Genomic DNA, 20,009 nt, shown 5'->3' with positions numbered 1-20,009 from the left:
GGCTTTGGGCTATTACAAATAATGCTGCTATGATTACTCCTGTATAAGTCTTTTGGAGCACATATGTATGCATTTTGTTGAGTATACACTTAGGATTGGAATTACTGGGTCATAGGGTACACGTATGTTCAGCTTTACTTGGTAATGTGAGTTTTCAGAAGTGGCTATCATATTTTACTCCTATCATCTGTTGCTCCACATTCTTGCACTTTAAACTGCATGTCCAAAAGAAACTGAGTGTTCTCAAGCTCCTCTTACTCCAGGTCATCATTCAAGCTGTGGCCCACATCAGTTAAAAAGAGATGAGAAAAGTTCAGCAGCAAGTTTAGAAGATGCTGCCCAAAGGAAAAAGTGGTTCTGGAAAAGGGGGAAAAGGGGGAGCAGTCTCTGGGAGCGACAGTTCTGACAAGAAGGCTCAGGGTCCCAAAGGTGGTGGCAATGCAGTAAAGGTCAGACACATTCTTTGTGAAAAACACAGCAAAATCATGGAAGCCATGGAAAAGTTAAAGTCTGGAATGAGATTCAATGAAGTGGCTGCACAATATAGTGAAGATAAAGCCAGGCAAGGGGGCGACTTGAGTTGGATGACCAGAGGGTCCATGGTGGGACCTTTTCAAGAAGCAGCATTTGCCTTGCCTGTAAGTGGGATGGATAAACCTGTGTGTTCACAGATCCACCAGTGAAGACAAAATTTGGATATCATATTATTATGGTTGAAGGGAGAAAATAAATCATATGAAAGACTGAAAAAAAAAAAAAGATGAGATCTTTTTGGGAGAGATGAAATATTCTGGAGCTAAATAGCAGTGATAGTTGCACAGTTTTGTGATTATACTAAAGGCCACCAAATTGTATACTTTAAAAGTGTGAATTTATGGTATGTGAAATGAATTATATCTCAATTTTTTTTAATTGTCTGACTTTAATTTTTTTTTATTTTCTTTTGAGACAGAATCTCACTATGTCGCCCTGGGTAGAGTGCAGTGGCGTCATTATAGCCCACTGCAACCTAGAACTCCAGGATTCAAACCCACGGAATCTGGAATCCACGCTTTTTTTGGTGGGGTGGGGGTTAGGGTTAGAGTCAGGGTTAGGATTAGAGTTCGGAATCCACAATTTGTAACCATTGACATAATTTGTTGGATACCTGCAATTAATTTGTGTGCATGAGGTCAGAGACCAATTTTATTCTTTTTGCATATGGAAAAGCATTTTTCTAGTACAGGACGATATTTTGATTCAGGGATACTTTGAAACAGCTTCTGAACAATCACTATCCTTTCAATATTTAAAAAAAAAGAGAGAGAGAGACTAAACATGTGCTTCCTCCTGGAGCGTCTCTGTCCTGTCCTGGGGAGCCCTAGGCCTGCAGGTCTCCAAGCGCGGTAGGAAGCATCTCTCCTGTTTCATGCCTGACCTTGGCTTTCCCACAGCACGAAAGCATCCAAAGGATCCTTCCCAAGCCACACCAGGGTTAGTATTGGTCTGAATGGGGAAAAAATGTGACAAAAACACTCCTGCTTTCTCATTCCTCTTTGAGAAGAATGAGGATGCTACTGGATCCTGGTCTCCCTCGCACAGGGCATTGTCCCCTGTCCAGAGACTGGAAGAAGCCCCAGGGTGGCCGCGGAGGAGCCGGTGGAAGAAGGGTAGTGGGCGTGGCCGTGAGGGGTGTTTGAGCTGTTTCCCATTTCCTAGCGGGGAAGCAGTGGCAAGATGCAGGGAAAGTTTGCAGTCTGGGTGCAGCCAGTTGATGTGTGTCTTGCAGAAGAGGATTGGTCAGGCAGACGCCGTGGGGAGCTGTGTGTACAGAGCACGTAGAACCACACCGGTAGGGAGTGGAGGGCCGTTTGGGAGGATGCTGTCAACTGTTGCAGTTAAAATACGCTGTTCTAACTTGCAGGGTTCTTAACAATTATGAGCAAGTTGTGTGAGCTAAAAATAAAATTCTAAGCCCTGTGATAGCTGAACGGACCCCTCTTGGCCAGAGGGGCCCCAGAAACACCTTGAAACTGAGTTCCTAGCTACGCTGGGATGGGAGAGATAGAGCTCAAGTATATGCATGCATATGATTTCCATTTGTCATAAATATTCATGACTCATCCTATAGCTTATTGAATATGTATATTTCACCACCCACCTCACTCCGTATAAACTCTTGTTCTTCTTGTCTGTCCTTTGAGGCATGTGTGTGTGTCTGGCTTCTGGCCAGGCCTTGGCTTGTAGGAATGGCCACCCCGCAGGCTGCTACCCTGTACAGGAACTAAAGCTCTCCACTTCCAAAGTATAACCTTGCTAGTTTTCTTTAGTTAATAGTTATAAATGTACATTTGCAGTAATTAGGTTGCTAGCTGAGGTAGGAGCCCCATCAGCACGGGCCTCAGCGTCAAACACCAAGATCCGGGGCTTCCTCTCTCCGGTGCTGGGTATGGCTCTGCTCTTGCTTCCCGCAGCTTGTTTGGGCCCTTCGGCAGCCCAGGCCTGGCTGATCCCACACACCAAGCCTTACTAACCTTTGTTTGCCCCCCAGTGGCTGGTCTCCTCTTCTATTATTATTATTATTTGTTTGTTTCTAGACAGAGGCTCTCGCTCTGTTTCCCAGGCTAGAGTCCAGTGTTGCAATCATAGCTCACTGCGGCCTCCAAATCCTGGGCTCAGGAGATCCTCCTGCCTCAGCCTTCTGAGTAGCTGGGACTACAAATGTGCACCATACCTGGCTAATTTCGTAAATTTTTGGTAGAGATGGGGTCTTGCTATGTTGCCTAGGCTGGTCTCAAGTGATCCTCCTGCCTTGGCTGCCGAAAGTGCTGAGATTACAGGCATGAACCACTGTGCCCTGCCTTAGCTTTTATTTTTTTAATTGAGACATAATTCACATACCATAAAAATCACCCTTTTAAAGCCTATAGGGTTTTTAGTATGAATATGAAGTTATTGCGCAACCATTACCACTATCTAATTCCAGAACATTCTCATCACTCAAGAATCTCATCTCTTTAACCAGTATGGCCTGTGGCTAGGGCATGGCCTGGATTGGAGGGGCAGGGGCTTGGGAACACCCGGTTCTTTGCCCTACTCAGTTTAAAGGGAAAAGGTTTAATGTTCCGCTGAAGGCCATCTCGGGGTGGAGTGGGGCTGGGGATGGCCCTGGGCAAGATGTGGCTGCCTCAGCTGCAGGGGGGTTTGGCCGTTAGGGGACCTGCTTGGGTTGGTAGAGTCAGAGAGAAGAATGGCAAATCAACTGGTAAAATTCAAGACAGACCCCATCCAAATGACCCATTCCCCTCACCACAGTCTCAGCCTTCTAATCCACAGCATGGGTGTCACGGTCACCGCTGGAGAGGGAGCAGCCTGGCAGAACTGCCTTTGGGGCAGCTCCTTGAACTGTTATCACCCCAGCCAGCTTCCCTGGGGAGCTTATCGCTGAGCCCTGGGGGAAAGGAAGATTGAGTTCTGTGGATGGGTGGGGAAGGGGGTGTTGACCCGCCTGGAGCTGACTTAGAGAAAGGGGAGGCGAAAGAAGAAGTTTCAGCCCAGTTATGTAGGGCTGGGGCAGGTGGGATCCCGGGCATCTGCACACTTCACTGCCCTGAGGCCCCGGTCTTCATTCCCAAAGGGGAAAGAGTCTGGGTTAAAGAATTTCTTCACAATTTCCTGGACCAGCCCTGGAATAGTAAGAAAGCAAAGTTTTGTTGACTTAAAAGGAGAGGCCGAGGCAAAATTAATATAAATAGAGAGTTTGTTTGGGCCAAGTTTGAGGACTGCAACCCAGGAGTATAGATTCAGGTTGCCCTGAATATAAGTTCCAATCAGCAGCAGTGTTTTTTCTTTTTCTTTTGAGACAGTCTCCTGTAGCCCGGGCATGAGCGCAGTGGCATCAGCCTAGCTCACAGCAACCTCCAACTCCTGAGCTCAAGCGATCCTTCCGCCTCAGTTTCCTGAGTAGCTGGGACTACAGGTGCACATCACCACACCTGGCTAATTTTTTAATTTTATGTAAAGATGGTGTCTTGCCCTTGCCCAGGCTGGTCTTCAACTCCTGGGCTCAAGTGATCCTCCTGCCTCAGCCTCCCAAAGTGCTAGGAGTATAGGCCTGAGCCTTTCCACAAGAGGATTTTTAAAAGCAAAAAGAAGAGGCAGTTTCTAAATTTTTTATCAAGAATTTATATTAAAATGACATAAACTGTTGACTGGCTATACATTGTTCTTTGTACGAAAAATTCCAGGAACAGGCAGATAATGGGTGTTAAACGCATTGTTAAATGCCTTTAACAATCTCCCCCCCATTCAAGTCTCTCTCTCTCTCTCTCTCTCTCTCTCTCTCTGCCTGATAAATTTTGCATATGTCGCATAGCTCAGACTGCTCTGAGCTATTTTTCTTTTCTCAGTTTTAAGAGGAATGTGTATCATTTTAACATGTAGATCTATAAAGAAGTACTCTTAGGATCCACACCTGTGGCATGGAAGGAAACAATGGCATAGGGGAAGAAGTTGGCACTTACCAAAATATGCACATGAAGTGATAGATGCCCAGAGGTAATAGAATTGCACCCAAATACAAATGCATTGCAACATTATCCTTTTATTTTTTTTCTTTCTTTTTTTCTTTTTTTATTTTTAGGGTTAGGGTTAGGGTTAGGGTGAGTGTGAGGTTTAGGGGTTAGGGTTAGGGGATAAGTTTAGGGTTAGGGTTAGGGTAGGGTTAGGGTAGGGGTAGGGGTAGGTTTAGGGTTAGGGTTCGCAACATTATCCTTGTGAGTTTTTTTGTGTGGCAAAATGTACATAACATAAAATTGAACATTTTAACCATTTTAACATCGGTAGTTCTGGCATGAAGCACAATCACACTGTTGTGCACCTGTCATCTGTTTTTCCTTTTCAACTGTGTTGTGCTAGGAAGCATGGGGTGATGATGCCTCTGCCTGGTGTGGCCGGTGCATACCCCTCTTTCTTCCTGTTGGGGTTCAGAAACTGATATCCCAACATATAGGCTTTTGACATACTGACCTGAAGAAGATTCAAGGTCTCTCTGACCTCGACACCCCACCCTCTTTGCCAAAGCATAGGATTCTCTGAAGTTGCCTTATCTGCCTAAAGTCCGGACCTACCAAAGAAGAAAACAATGACCTCCATCCTTCCCTGAGTTTTCATTAACTGAACACAAATCGCCGGAAGGAAGACTGAAGTCTGTCAACAAAGCCGGACTGACTTTTGTCACAAACCATTGTCTGCTCTGAAGGCTCAACAGACTTTGCCCCAGACACTGTATGACCTTCAAGCCCATTGGATTCTCCCTAGTAATCATTTATTGCCCCTAAACAGAGCTTCTCTTCTCCCCCATCCCATAACCTGTTTTGCCAGGATTCATGCCCCAAGGAGCATGGACCAGTAACCTCAAGGTGGTATTTAAGCTTCTGCACCCCTGGGGGGCTGGGTCTTCATTCTGAAGGCTCCCATGTATGCACGTTAAATAAATTTGTACGCCTTTTCTCCAATTAATCTGCCTTTTTTTGTTGTTGTTGACTCAGGGTCTCCCTCTGTTGCCTGGACTAGACTGCAGTACATTACAGCTCACAGCAACCTCAAATTCCTGGGCTTGAGTTTGAAGCTACAGTGAGCTATGATAATGCACTGCACTCCAGCCAGGGGTGACAGAGTGAGACCTGTCTCAAAAAAAAAAAAAAAAAAAAAATTCCTGGGCACAGGTGATCCTTCTGCCCCAGCCCCGTGAGTAGCTGAGAATGCAGGTATGTGCCACCATGCCTGGCTAATCTTTCTATGTTTTGTAGAGATGGGTGTTCCTGGTCTTGAACTCCTGGCCTCAAGCGGTCCTCCTGTCTTGGTCTCCCAAAGCTCTGGGATTACATGGGACAGCCACCATGTGCCTGGCCCTAATTTGCCTTTTATGAGTTGATTTTTGAGTGAACTTTCAGAGGCTCAAGGGGAACCTCCCCCTTGGCACTTTGGCCCCTACATCCCTCAGAGGGCAAACGGCCCCGTCTCCAGATATGGAGCAGTTGTGGCTTCACCTTTTGCTCTCATTGCCCCATCTGTTCCCAGAGCAGGAGGCCTGACCAGTCTCAAAGGGCCATCTGGCTGGCCAGAACCAAAGATGTGGGGGACCCCACGCTGCCAGGAAGGGAACTCATCTCCCTCCCCCTGGGCCACCCTCACACGGCTGACCCAAGGACCCTGGCTTGGGTCCAGGACTGCTGTGCCCCCTTCATTCCAGCCTAGAGCTTCTCCTAGGCTGCAGAAATCAGGGCAAGGAGAGAAGAGCAGCCTCTGCCCAGAGATCCAAGGTCAACTTTGGGTGGGGAACCCCTTGCGGCCTCAGCGGCCCTGGGCTCAGTCCGCGCAGGGGCAGGGTAGTTGTGTGGTGGCTGGGCCCTGGTTCTCTGCTGGACTCCTGCTCAAGAGACTGGTGTGGTCACCTGCCACCCAGAGCCCCACTGGAGAGCCTGTTCACACCTGTGCATGGGCTGGTGCGGGAGCAAAGGGTGGGTCTGCATGAATCTGGAGTTCTCGACCAGAAAAACCACCCAGCCCACATTCCGCCCATGGGGCTATGGGAATTAGCTCTACTGTGGGAGGGACACCTGTTGTAAGGTTGGGGGCAGGACTCAGCTGTGTGCTCTCTTAGGACTATGTGGGGGGTGGGGGGGGTGAGGAGAGGGGTGTGGGAAGAGGAGAATAAGAGGGGCAGGTAGAGTATAGGGCTGCTCAACCATGCCACTGTGCGCTCTCTGGCCTGCTCCGGGGAAGCTGGCACCAGGCTTCTGTTACTTGTAGTGACAAAGTTAGAGGTTGGCAGCTGAGCCCCGCCCAGCTGCCAGGTGAGGGCGGGGTGTGGGCACTGGACAAGCCTCAGAGTGAAGTTAATTGGCTTTAACAGGTGCCAGCAGTTACATGCCCACCTGCCTTTTGCTTTTCCTACAAATGTTTGCTCAGGCCAGGAGTCTGCTTTTCCTCCTTTGCCCGTCTCAGTCCCTGCTCAGAAGTCTCCTCTGCTCACATCAGCTCCCATGAAGTCTGAGCCCAGCCCCAGCCCCGCAGCCCCAGAGCCTCCAGCCCCCACCGGCCCTGCTACCCGCTGAGCCCACTCCCGCAGCTTGCTCAGCTCCTGGGGCGCTGGGGGCCTGCAGTGTACAGCCTTGGGTTTGCTTTTCAAGCTTAGAGCAACGGCACTTTAAACAAAACAAAACAATTCACCAGGTTTTATCTGCTTAAAAGTGTGGCCTCTCAGGTGCTTATACCTGTTTCATCGATGTTTTTACTTATTTAGTTAGTTTTAGAGGCAGGGTCTGGCTCTGTTGCCCAGGTTAGAGAGCAGTGTTGCCGTCACTGCAGCCTCAGTCTCCTGGGCTCCAGTGATCCTCCTGTGAGCCTTTGCGCCAACTCGACATGGGGGGCTAAAGACTTGTTGCCAAAACTTACCTCTAAGATTACTGTCAGTGAAACGTAAAAGAGAGTTTGCATATAAGGGAGGCGATCAGTCACTTGAAGAAGTGAGTCACTTGAGAGAATCATGTTGTAAATGTTTGAAGACATTTGGGGAACTCCCAGCCAATCAGGGTTCTAGAGCCTCAGCCCCAGAAAGGTCAAGGTGGATCTCAGGGATGTGCATTTCAAACTAGTGTCCCAGATGAATCTGATGCCGGTGGCCAGTCACCCTTAAGGAACACTGGGTCCTCTCCTAGAAATATGTTTGGAAGGTGACAGATATAGCTAAGAAAGTTGGAACCTGTCTGAAGAAAGGAAGGAGCACAGGAAGGGGGTGCCCCATGTGCCCTGCTGGTGGGAATATAAAATGGTGCAGCCACTGTGGAAAACAGTTTGATGGTTTCTCAGAAATTTACATGTAGAAATTACCATGTGACTGAGCAATTCCACTCCTAGGTATATACCCAAAGAAACTGAAAATAGGTGATCAAAACAAATACATGTATTTGCACATTTATAGCAGCACTATTCACAATAGCCAAAAGGTGGAAACAACCCGAAGGTCCCTCCTGGATGGATGGGTAAAGCCAATGTGGTCCATACACGCAATGGAACATCATTCAGCCATCAAAAGGAATAGAGTGTTGATAATGTTACAATGCAGATGAACCTTGAAAACGTGTTTTATTAAATGGAAGAAGCCAAACACAAATGGTGGCATATTGTGATTCCATTTATATAAAATGTCCAGAATAGGGAAATCCATAGAGATAGCAAGCGGATTGGTGGGGAACTTGAGAGCCGTAGTGATTGCACAACACTGTGAATACACCCCTAATTGTTCTTTTAAAAATGGTTAATTTTATGTTATGTGAATTTCACTCCAATAGACCAAGAAGGGATAGAAACAAACAGGGTGGAGGGTGGAGGGTGCCAAGGGTCAAGGAGTTGGCAGGATTTTGTGGCACTGCCCAGAGGAAGCAGACACATCTGGAGGGCAGAGGGATGAACACACCCCCTTGTAAGCCCGGGAAGGAGCGCCAGACATCCCCGCCCCTCCTGGGGACGTGCTCCTCATGCTCTTGGACCCCTTTGTTCTGACTTCCTACTCACTAGGCAACCTAGTGATTATTAATGCCATCTCCTAGAGATGAAGGAAATGGCTGTGACGTTGGCTTTGTGATGTATACAGATCTCTAATGAGCCCGCTGCCTGAGGGTAGAGAGTACCGCTCTCACTATTGTCTGAGAATTGTTGATTTGTTCAGCAAATATTTATTAAGTGCCTCCTCTGTGCTGGTTTTCAGCTCTGGGAATTCAGCAGTTCAATGCGATGCCCTCAGGAAACTTACATGCCGGTGATTTACAAGCGGGATAAACTCAGCATAGTGATGGGCAAATAGAATTGCTCAACAAATGGCAGCCATTATATTATCACTATTCTTAGTCTGAGCAATAAGACGTTTTTGTGACAATTTCTGAGAATTCATTCTTCCTCTGTCTCCTCCCTCAGATTAGCTGCCTCTACCTCTTATCCAGTTGTACCCGTTCCCACTCATCCTGTTGTCAAAACTGCAAAGGGGTCTCGGCCTAGGTCCAGTTACTTGTTGCACAAAGATGCAACTATTGAGACAAGGATTCCCAAGGAGGAAAGGAATTTTTAGTAAGAAAGACATCTAGTCAGGGGAACGGGAGAAGCTGCTTCAAATGTTTCTCCAAATAACGGAGATCAGGGGTTTTTAAGGAGGGGCCACAAGCCTTGGGGCAGGTGGTGGTATATCCCACAGGGCTAAGAGCATTGGGGGCAGGTGGTAGGGGATGGTGAGGTTTGGTGTCAGGAAGTCTGCCCTGGGGGCTTCAGAATCTCAGCTCCTTTGTCTTGCAAAAAACCCACTATTTCTGGGAATCAACTCAAAATGTCATGCAGTTAAGGGGGAGGATTATAAAAAAACATATAGAGGTCATTGACACTTGTTCATAGAGCCAGTTACAATCCCTTCCCTGCCCTCCATTATCTCTAGTATTCCCTAGCAAGGAAATCCACCTAACAATACTACTCCAGCTTTTTGTTCATGACTACTGAAGACAATCGTGCAATGTTTCTAAGCACATACATATTCTTCATGGAAAAATGTACGCTTTTTTATTAGAATTACAGCACTTGGGTCTTGGATGAGAGATTGGTGTGAGACAAGACACAGAGATTGAGGGGCGGTGGTGTGGTATAGCTACCCATCAAGAATCTGCCTGATGGCCGGGCGCGGTGGCTCACACCTGTAATCCTACCACTCTGGGAGGCCGAGGTGGGAGGATCGCTTGAGCTCAGGAGTTAGAGACCAGCCTAAGCAGGAGTGAGACCCCGTCTCTAAAGAAAAAAGAAAAGAAAAGAAAAAAAAATGAAACTTAAAAAAGAAAAAAACAAGGAGAATCTGCCTGATGTGGGGAAGGCTGGGGCTGGGCCAGGGGATCCCTGGCTGCGTTTCCAGTGCCTGTACAGGCCCCTTCTCCTTGCCCAGGAAAAAGAAAAACAACAGCAACAAAACCAAAAAAAGAATCTACCTGTGAGAAGATTACTTTTTTCACTTGCCTCTGAACCTCCTAGGCCTAATTTCCACTTTGCATCATTGTGGACTTGTTAGTTGATTTCCTTTAAATACATGCAGAGTAGGATGGGAGGGCTGTTTCCAAGTGGGGCAGGTAGAGGCTTCTGGGGTTCTGATGATTTCCTTCTTAATCCACGTAGTGCTGTGGTTGTCAACCTAAATGTCAAACAGAGGGCAGAATCTCTAAAAGAAAACGTTTATTTGGGACTAGGGCATTGCAATGGGAATAGAAGTGCCATAGTAAACTGTGTGTATGTTCAGGGAGGTAAAGGAACACAAAGGTTTTTAAAAGAGAGGTGAGGAGAATTACATAATTGTTTTGGGATAATTATCCTTGGCTACAAGGAAGGAGAACAAGGTTGGTGCCAGTCCAAGCTTGGACAGGCAGTTGCTGGGCAGGTGTCTTCACAGAAGTATTTTCTGTGCAAGGTTGCAGTGGCCTTTGTGCAAGTTTGTGGTTTTTGTAGAGTCTTTGCGATATTTCTTGCTATCGGGCATTCTTATGTGAGAACCCTCCCTTCACCGCCGTCATGGCTTTTAAGGCAAGCGACTCCATCTTGATTCTGGCAACTTTCACACGGTCATCTGTGAATGTTCGTTCGTCAGGCTGTAGACTCACGCTCTGTGTGCTTATTTTTCTGTATTTTACTTCAAGCAAAAATGAAAATGAAGATGGGGCAAGTGTGCTCAGACTCTTGTACAAAAATGCTTTGTTCAATGCTCTTTATGATATCAAAAATTAGAAACAGCCTGCATACATACACAGTAAGAGATTGGTCAGGTAACTTAGTATACCCATAAAACACAACATTATACAACCATTAGGCGTGTTGAAAAGATGTACATTTATTCACTTAGAGGTATTAAGTAAACAACATAATGTGAAATAAGTTAGGAAAGAAAGTATATTCCAAAATATTAAAAGTGATCATTTCTGGGCAATATAAAAATATGCAGAATATTAATGAAGTTCACTAATCAGAGGAGCTTGTTAGATACACATTCTCGAGCCCCACACTTGGAGACTCTCACTCAGCTTTCCCCTAAGCCCCAACCACACACACCTACCCAGGTTAATTTTTATGCATAGCTTGGTCCCTACCATTCTGGGGGGCCTTCGAGAATCAGATATAAAGTATGGTTCCTCGCTCCTGAAAAATAAAGGGACACACCAAATCTTAGATACAATTCGGGGTGGTCCACCACGCCAGCTAAGCGGTAGGTACCCCTAACGTAGAAGGGGAGGTACGCCCCTTCTCATTTTCCTCTTGTTCCTATTTTTCCTCAGAAGACCCCGTTGCTCCCAACTCCCTAAAGGCTGAGAACCTCTGCCCGGCAGCACAGGCCCCTGGGCGGTTGCCAGGTCACAGCACACCCCTTTTGTGTTTCTGTCAGGGTCATGGGTGGCATCCAGAGGGGCTCCTGGGGGTGGCCCTGAGGCCGGCTCTGAGGACGTGCCTGTGCTGCGTGCAGGACACCTGTCTCCGCGCCACTAACCAGCTCTCAGGTCGCCCTGCGGTGTGGCCTCTCCCCACCCGCCCTGCTGCTGGTCCAGAGGGTGCGAGCTGCCTCTCTGGCTGCACGAGCCTGACGAAGCTGCCCACAGCGTGTCGACCCTCCCTGGCACTGAGCCCGCTCAGGCACTATTTCACGTTGGCCCCAGTTCCTGGAGTGAGGCGAGAAAACTTCATAGTGTAAATGGGAACGGGGCCAAAGTGCTGGCCTGTGTGTTGCGAGGTGGACCCTGGGCAGCATCATAAACTTTAGGACCCCAAGAACCTCTTTAGCACATCTTACGGGATTTCTTCTTTTTGTGTGTACCTCTAAAAGCCAGGGACTTTGGCAATGGACGGTTCTATGGCTTCTTTTTATTTATTTATTTTGAGACAGGGTCTCGCTGTCTCCCAGGCTGGAGTGCAGTAGTACGGTCACAGCTCACGGCAGCCTTGAACTTGGGAACTGCTCCAGCGATCCTCCCACCTCAGCCTCCTGAGTAGCTGGGACCACAGGCGCAGGCCACCAAGCCTGGCTCAGTTCTATGGCTTGTAAGAGGAAAAAAGGCACTCGAGAAGACTCAGGTCCATTCGGGAAGAGAGGAGTCCATGGCCTCGGCCACCAGGTGGCATCACTGACCACTCTGGAAGAGCAGTGGTCCGTCTGGGAAGCCACACGCCCTAGCGCTCCCCTTGCTCCCTGGCCCATCTGTTCACCGAGGATTGCTCTGAACCTGGGGGCACCGACATCTGCAGGCGTCGCCAGGCTTCCCAGACCCCCTCCCTGCTCACGTCCCGCGCCTGTCCCCAGTCCTGCCCAGAGGGGTGCCTCGTTCTGGTCCCCGGGCTGCTGCTCGGGGGCCCCAGGGCTGAGCTGCTGGACAGGATGAAGCAGGGAAGGACAGAGTAGTGCAGGGTAGATTTTTCCTAGCCCTGGCATAATAAAAAGAAAACCCAAACACTTTTCTTATTTTTAATATCTAAGATTAAAAAACCCCAATCCCCAAACCTAAACAATCCGTTTGCATGTCGGCGCAGGCTCCCTTCCTTGGTGTCCGCTGGGCGGCTCTCAGGCCCTGGTCCGGGGAGAGCTCAGCGGTGGCAGGAAACCGTCCTGGTCTCTAGCCCAGCACTGGGACAGCCACGGACCCAGCCTTTCAGAAAGGCCACCAGGAACTGTTTTTAAAGCATGTGGTCGCACTAGGAGGAAGTTTTCCCTTGAAGCTGCGCTGAGGGTTATTTCTTGTGGAGAAACTTCATTTTATTGCCTACGAAAAAGAAAATGAGAACATCTCACTGGGTAGACAAAGAAAGGTGCGTTAAGTCTTGCCCTTTGCATCCCAGATGTGGTGTGCGTAGCTGTAGCCCCCATGCCACCCCCAGGAGTCTCATCCCTTGCTCTGGAGTTGAGGGGGTTCGTCCTTTCCCGAGTAGCCCCCTCGGGCTCCAAAGGGCTCTTCCTCAGACTTGAGGGGGTTTGAAAGGAACAATGTCAGAGCTGTGGAGGAGGGGTGGTGTCTGCTGTGGTAATAAAGAAAGCACTGAATGTCACACATCCCTAAGGAGCCAGGTGAGGAGAAAGGTCCTCTTCCAAGCAGCCCTCCAGCCTGCACCAGGCATGGACTGGCACCCGCCGGCCCGGTGTGGGTCCCTTGGTCCTCCTCTTTTGCTGTCTTCTTCATCCTCCCTTTTCCAGGATGGGCCTTTTTACTGAGGAAGCCGCAGTCCTTATAATTCTTCCACCTCTCCTTGCCAGGGGCATCTGGAGGCCGGGGCAAGTCTTTACTGCGGGACACGCCCGTCTGGCTCCAGTCATGCTCCCCACACGCAGCTCCCCAGGGGATGAGAGTGGAGGAGAGGATGGAGAAAGAAGACAGCTCTGGGGCCCAGTAAAGGGGAGGGGATTTGTTTGTTCCCTTGCTTCCACTTTGCGATCAGATTAGACCAGGAGGTTAAAATGCCAGGTTTGCCTGCCCAGTGCCGGCTGCAGAGCTCTGTGTTACCGAGGGTCCTGGCTCCAGTGGAGGGAACTGGACAAGATGCCACCGCAGATGGCTGGGAGGAACAAGGGCTGATGAGGGGACAGAGACCCCTGGGCCTTACCTAGTCCCTTCAGAAACTTATTGACACCGCTGTGCTCTCCACTGGGGAGTGTTTCCAGATACTCTTGGGCTCGGATCTCAAACAGACCTGTTGACAGGAGAAATCCCAGCCATTTCAGTTCCTGGTTTTTGCACTGCTAAATATACCTATTTCCTAACCACCACAGAAAAGAGACCTTGCTTCTCAGACGAAGCTGCTCCTATAAACATGCTCTGAATCATGAGGTTTATAAGAGTTTTTATTACCCTTATAATTGCTCAACCTTGTGCAATAACTGTCTTTGGAAAGCTATAAAGCTACCTCATACATTACATCTTATTTTTATTCAAAAAACACCTTCCAAGCTTCTACACTGTGCCAGGCATGTGGTTTTAAAGATGAACCTGGGCCGGGTGCGGTGGCTCACGCCTGTAATCCTAGCACTCTGGGAGGCCGAGGCGGGTGGATCACTCAAGGTCAGGAGTTCGAGACCAGCCTGAGCAAGAGCGAGACCCCGTCTCTACTAAAAATAGAAAGAAATGATTTGGACAGCTAAAAATCTATGTAGAAAAAATTAGCCGGGCATGGTGGCGCATGCCTGTAGTCCCAGCTACTTGGGAGGCTGAGGCAGGAGGATCGCTTAAGCCCAGGAGTTTGAGGTTGCTGTGAGCTAGGCTGATGCCACGGCACTCACTCTAGCCTGGGCGACAAAGCAAGACTCTGTCTCAAAAAAAAAAAAAAAAAAGATGAACCTGGCCGCCATAGTGGTGGCTCACGCCTGTAATGCTAGCAGTTGGGGAGGCTGAGGTGGGAGGATTACTTGAGGCCAGAAGTTCAATACCAGCCTGAGCAACATAGGAAGACCCCATCGCTGCAAAAAATAAAAAAATTAGCTGGGTGTGGTGACGCTCAGGCAACAGAGTGACCCTGTGTCAAAAACAAAAACAGAAACAAATCAGAAAAGATGAACCAGTTGGTCCTGGACCTCAGGAGTGGTCAACTCTCATTTCCTTGCATTGTCCCATAAGAGGACCCTGGACAAATGGCTTGGTTTCCTGGGAACCCACCTGTGAACTGAGGATGCTGAACAGGCCCCTTCACCTCTCACCCCTGGGGTCTGAGCTTTAGGCACTGTCCAGTTTCTGACTGATCTTCCATGTACAGAGGGTTCCTTGCAGGTTATTACTATTTTTTTTAGAGATAGGGTCTCACTCTGTCACCTAGGCTGGAGTATGGTGGGCAAATCATGGCTCACTGCAGCCCTGAACTCCTGGGCTCAAGCGATCCTCTCACCTCAGCCTCCAGAGTATCTGGGACTACTGGTACCTGACACCATGCCTGGCTAATCTTTCTTATTTTTTGTAGAGACACGGCCTTGACATGTTGCTCAGATTGGCCTTAAACTCCTGGCCTCAAGCAATCCTCCTGCCTCAGCCTCCCAGAGTGCCAGGATTACAGGCGTGAGTCACCACGCCTGGCCTCCTACCCAGGTTTAACTCCCATCTGTAGCAGCCCTTGCCAACATTTCTAGATTCTAGATTCCCAAAACGGCTTAAGACGATGTAAGAAAGAGATGAATGATCTCTCTCGTTTCGTACTCCTCTCCCTTTTCCATCCCTATTAGTATGATGGAACCCAGGAAGGCAGGGAAACGGAGAAGGCAGACAAGAAAAGAATTCAGAGACGAGTGAAGGAGGGGTGGGAATGGGTGGTCTGCAGTGGTGAAATGAAGTGCGAGCTCCGCGGGTCCTGCTGTCCCCTCCACGCCAGGCCAGCTTGGGGCAGGTGCTCACACAGGCGGAGGGCACTGGACCGTTCTCTCCTCCTACAGCCCCAGCTGACCCCTGCCCTCTCCTTCCACTGCCTGGGGAGAGCGCCCCCCTTAGACCAAGGAAAAGAAGCCGGCAACAGAGAGAGGAGGGGGAGGGTGTTCTTGAGAGTTTCATCAAGTTGGAAAGAAAGGAATAGAAGGAGCCCTTGCCACAGACACTGGACTGTGGTTCTGGGAGAGCCCAGAACCAGGGACCTTTCTCCCAGCTCCTCAGTGTTTGGAAGGCATCTCTAGCTGGCCTGGCCCAACATGGAAGACGCCCCTAACCCTTGGCATCCTGCTGGCGCAGCTCCCGCTCCTGGATGAAGCCCCGAAACATCTGGGTTTCCATGAAGACCTCCAGGAAGCGGCGGAGGCTTTTGGAGGAGACAGCTTTGCGGAAGGCCTCTCGCTGCAGGGTCCTCTCATCGCGCTCGCCTGACGTCAGGAACAAGGAGTAGTGGCCCACGATCTCCACGAAGAAGCGGACAAAGGCTTCGGACACCACCTCGTTCAAGGGGCTGGACTCGGGGCCTGAGCAAGCGGAGAAAGGCCAGGCTGGGTGAGGGCAGCGGGCTGGGCCAGAGCCCCCGAGACAAGCCAGCTGGTGGTCAAAGCACAGTAACTGCTAGTTCCCTCGACAGGAACTGGGATTGTCCCGGAAAAAGGTTACCCTAAGTTTTATTTTTAAATTATTTTTATTAAAAATTTTTTTCATTTAAATTTTTTTCTATTTTTGGCCACAAGAAAATTCAGAAGAGAAACCCTAAGTTATTAAGTAGTTTCTTCCCCCTCTTTTCCCCCCAGAGCCATCAGTCAGGGTGATAGATCTTTCCCTGCTTTACAACAGCTATTTTAGGGCCAAAATGGGAGAGGGGGAAAGTTTTTCCCACAACTCATTGTCAGGGTGAGGTCCCGATGAGGCGGCTGAGCTCCCAGGTTCTCTCCTCATGTCTCCCTTGCCCGTTTTCCCACTTAGCACAGGGTCGAGAGGGAGGGAGCCCACTGTCCACTTGTTCCCTGACCCTAACAGTGGAAGAGGGAGAGTCTGGGAGGTGGGCCAGCACTCACTGTGCTTGCAGTCAGGGGACCCTTCCTCCTGGTCGCAAGCCAGGTCGTTCCTCTGTTCCAGAATGTGTTCCAGGGCTACCTGCAGCTTGCGGGGCAGGATGGAATCCTCGTCCTCCATCTGTAAAGCAGAGGCAGCAGGTGGGCCATCGCCCAGTGCGCTGGGGATGGTGGCTGCGTCCTGGCCGGCAGGACACACGGGGTACGACACAGGGCAGGCCTGGCTCAGTTCTCAGTTTCATGGCAGGAACACAACTTAGAGCCAGAGGGCTGAATCTTGATTCTACTTTTTACAAGCTGTGTGAGCCTCAGTTGCCCCATTTGTAAAATGGGCTCCCAATCAATATCTACCTTCCTGTGAAGATTAAATGCAATACAATTACCTCAGGAAAGTGCTTGGCACTAATGGGATACTCAGATGTTTCCACTGTTCCCACCCTTAGGGTGGCCAGTGCTAATCAGGGGACCCTGGACAGGGCAGGTGACTGGCGGGATCCAACGCTGGCTTTATGATCTGGGCCTTAGAGCAGGCGCCTCTTGGGGAAGGGCCTATCCTGCAGGCCTTTGGGAAGCGGAAGTCATGATGCAAAACAGCATTAACACTACTGAACTTTCCAGCAATGTGGCAACTCCGAGTTTAGAATCAATCCATTGGAATGCCCAGAAAACCTTTCTGTAATTATTCTTTGCAAGATCTGATAGGAGTTAGACCTCTCTGGCAAATGATAAAAAGAAAACACATGTGTATTAGTTTCTCTGCTAATGAAAGTAATTTATGATCAGTATAGAAAACACATGAAAGTATTAAAACAATTTAAAAGTGCTCCTAATCTGTTTTCTTCTCAGTCTACCTCCCCAAAACAACCAGCTTTGATGTTTTGGTGGGTTTTCTTTTCAATCTCTTTAAGATGATGTATATATATTTCTTTCTCTTTTTCTCTTCTTAAAAAAAAATAAGGTCAGCAAAATAATGTATACAATTTTGTTTCCTGACTTAATATCATGAACTTTGTCATCAAACATCCTTTAAAAGCATGTTGAAAAAGACAAGTGCCTATAGTCTAAGCTATACAAAGATTCTTGTTCTAATTGTTAGTTAGGAACCATTTTATGTCAGAACATGTGGAAATCACTCCTTTGCCCCGGCCCTCCCTCTTTGCCCCCTGTCTCTGTCTTGTCCTCCGTCCAGCCCTGGCCTGGGGTCACGCGGCTCAAGCAGCCTGTTCTGCAAGGCCAGGCCTACCAGGAGCCTCTCCAGAGCTGCACAGCTGAGCCCAGGACAAGGAAGAGAGGACGGAGGGAGCAGAGGGTTGGAACTGTCTTCACTCACCTGTCTGAGGAAGCGACTGTTGACCAGGTCAACCACAAGGACCTACAAGATGAGAGGAAAAGGCACTATTATTGTCACCAGGGCTTCTGGGATACAGATGGACTCTTGGTTTTCCTCCTTCTTGGCACCAGAGGCAGCTGGGGTGGGGGCGAGGGGCTTTGGTGCTTCCTGACTTTGCCACCGTAGCCACAGATGGTGAAGGGGGTGGGGCAGGGGCTTTCCTGAGCTGCATGCTCTCGACACTGAAGCCGCAGGCTGGGCTCCCTGCCCTGCTCTCGGACTGGCTAAGGCAGAGCTTCTCAGAATGTTTTTCAGGGTGTGGGTTACTGAGGTGGGCAAAAGACGCTGATGGCCCCCTTGTTCCCACTCTAGGGCTTCTCCCTCCTCTTTCCCCCGGCTGCCCACTTAGCCTGGTCACTTCTCTCCAAGGGACAGGAGGAGAGTCAGTCCGGCTGCAGGCAGTGGCTTTCACTGGTTAAGGCTTTCAGGATAAGGGACCTTCCCTCCCACCCCCGGGTGGGGCTGAGACCCAGGGCTAAGACCAGGGTGGGCAACTGAGGTGTCTGGGCTGTGAAACTGAAGGAGACACTTGTGAGGTCCTCACCCAGACCTCAGCCAAGGCCACTGGCTATGACCGAGGAAGAGCCAGGGGCCTGGCCGGCCACGGTAAGAACAGCTGGAAACGTGCGCTCTACCATATCCCAGAGAGTCCGCCCGGGAGCTGAGGGACGGCTCTCCTTCCTTCTCACTCACACCCCCTGGGGCTGGCTGAGCTGAGCCATCTGCGGGAGCACAGGGTATGCAGACAGGTTCCTCACAGCCCACGAGACCTGAGGCTGGGGGTTAACATTTAATGGGGCGTTAGGACTATCTGGGCAGTTAGAGGAGCACCTAGAGACCCGGGAGAACTGCAGGACAGACAGACAGACATTTCTCCCAGTGCTTCAGGGCCCGAGTGGCACTATTTGCACCCCTAAGGTTCCTTCTCTGACTGCTGGAAGTGGCCGGTACATGGGGCAGAAACTGTTTAGAAGGGGGGGCTAACAGTAAATAACTCCAGAAACACCAAGTAGAACTTTTCCCACTTGGATGCTAAACTGAAAACCCAGAATTTGATAATTAAAACATTTTGGGCTAGGTGCAGTGGCTCCTGCCTGCAATCCCAGGACTTTGGGAGGCCCAGGCAAGAGGATAGCTTGAGGCCAACAGTTTGAGACCAGCCTGGGCAACATAGAGGACCTCATCTCTACAGAAAATAAGAAAAATTAGCCAGGTATGGGGGTACACGCCTGTAGTCCCAGCTACTCTGGAGGCTGAGGCAGGATGATCCTTTGAACACAGGAGTTCGAGGCTGCAGTGAGCTGTGATTGTGTCATTGCACTCTAACCTGGGGGACAGAGTGAGACCCTATCTCAAAACAAAAACAAAAACATTTTGGTGTCTTTTTTTTAACTGATACGAAAAAGGACAAAGGACCTACTGGAGCAGCACAGTCTTGCCCTTAGGCAAGCATGAGTCCCAGGTATTGCTGGATCCTCGGTGCTTCGTCCCTCAGGTGGGGGTGTGGGCAGGGAGGGACAGGGGACAGGGCTATTTTTGACAACCGGCTAAGTTGTTCATGGCTGCCCTTCTCCATGGGCACTCATACCAGGCATTGCATTTGGAAGAAAAACAGTGTTTGCAGTCACACAGGGTCGACAGAGGCAGACTCCGGGTAGGACCTATGTCAGACAAAGCCCTGGTGTCCCCCCGACATGCTTGCGGGGCCTTAGCCAGCCCCTCCCCTTAGCTCTCTGCACCCCCAGGAAGGGGGACAGGGACAGCTGGGAGCTCACCTCTTCCAGTGGCAGCTCCCTGAGCAGCGGCAGCGAGCTGGAGAGCAGCCCGATGAGGAAGGGGGTCGGCGAGCACACGATGTCGATCATGGCGGGCGGCAGCACCGGGATGTAGGTGTGCTGCCAGGTGAAGGGGTAGATGAGCGCCACTGTCGCGTGGCAGCACTTGGAAAGGGTGCTGCAGCCAGGGAGAGAACAGGGAGAGGAGGCCGGTTCAGTGAGGGTAGAGCACGGGGCCTTCTCAGCCTCAGGGGGTGGGCAGCTTCCATGGGAGAAGGTGCCAAGAAGAGAAGTGTCTGGACTCTTCCCAAAGGCAAGTAGGTCAGGAAAGGCGTCACGCACGGAT

At 49.8% G+C, this 20,009-nt stretch overlaps 2 protein-coding genes across 3 annotated transcripts in view; one reads left to right on the top strand and one right to left on the bottom strand.

Moving 5' to 3' along the window:
• Positions 1 to 316: 316 nt before the first annotated feature.
• On the top strand, positions 317 to 759 carry LOC123647649 (peptidyl-prolyl cis-trans isomerase NIMA-interacting 4-like). The gene has a single exon (XM_045565271.1). The coding sequence runs from the start codon at positions 333 to 335 to the stop codon at positions 681 to 683; it is 351 nt and encodes a 116-aa protein (XP_045421227.1). The 5' UTR covers positions 317 to 332; the 3' UTR covers positions 684 to 759.
• An 11,738-nt stretch (positions 760 to 12,497) lies between these two features.
• Positions 12,498 to 20,009, bottom strand: part of DENND2A (DENN domain containing 2A) — a 90,278-nt gene continuing 82,766 nt past the window's right edge. Inside the window, exons 15-20 of one of the 2 annotated variants that reach the window (XM_045565270.1) lie at positions 19,664 to 19,841; positions 17,829 to 17,870; positions 16,502 to 16,619; positions 15,719 to 15,964; positions 13,642 to 13,728; positions 12,498 to 12,806 (exon numbers count right to left, since the gene is read on the bottom strand). In XM_045565270.1, the coding sequence (XP_045421226.1) occupies positions 12,775 to 12,806; positions 13,642 to 13,728; positions 15,719 to 15,964; positions 16,502 to 16,619; positions 17,829 to 17,870; positions 19,664 to 19,841 (703 nt within the window). In that variant the 3' untranslated portion in view covers positions 12,498 to 12,774. Of the gene's footprint in view, positions 12,807 to 13,641; positions 13,729 to 15,718; positions 15,965 to 16,501; positions 16,620 to 17,828; positions 17,871 to 19,663; positions 19,842 to 20,009 lie in introns of those variants that run through there. The other variant, XR_006738302.1, reaches the window with a different exon arrangement.

This window comes from Lemur catta, chromosome 11 (assembly GCF_020740605.2).
Source record: "Lemur catta isolate mLemCat1 chromosome 11, mLemCat1.pri, whole genome shotgun sequence".
Lineage (NCBI taxonomy): Eukaryota > Metazoa > Chordata > Mammalia > Primates > Lemuridae > Lemur > Lemur catta.
The sequence above is the reverse complement of the archived record's forward strand: the minus strand, read 5'-3'. Positions and strand labels throughout refer to the sequence as shown.

Bases quoted from the DNA above. Each gene is read 5' to 3' on its own strand.
- LOC123647649 (XM_045565271.1), top strand. From the start codon at position 333: ATGCTGCCCAAAGGAAAAAGTGGTTCTGGAAAAGGGGGAAAAGGGGGA.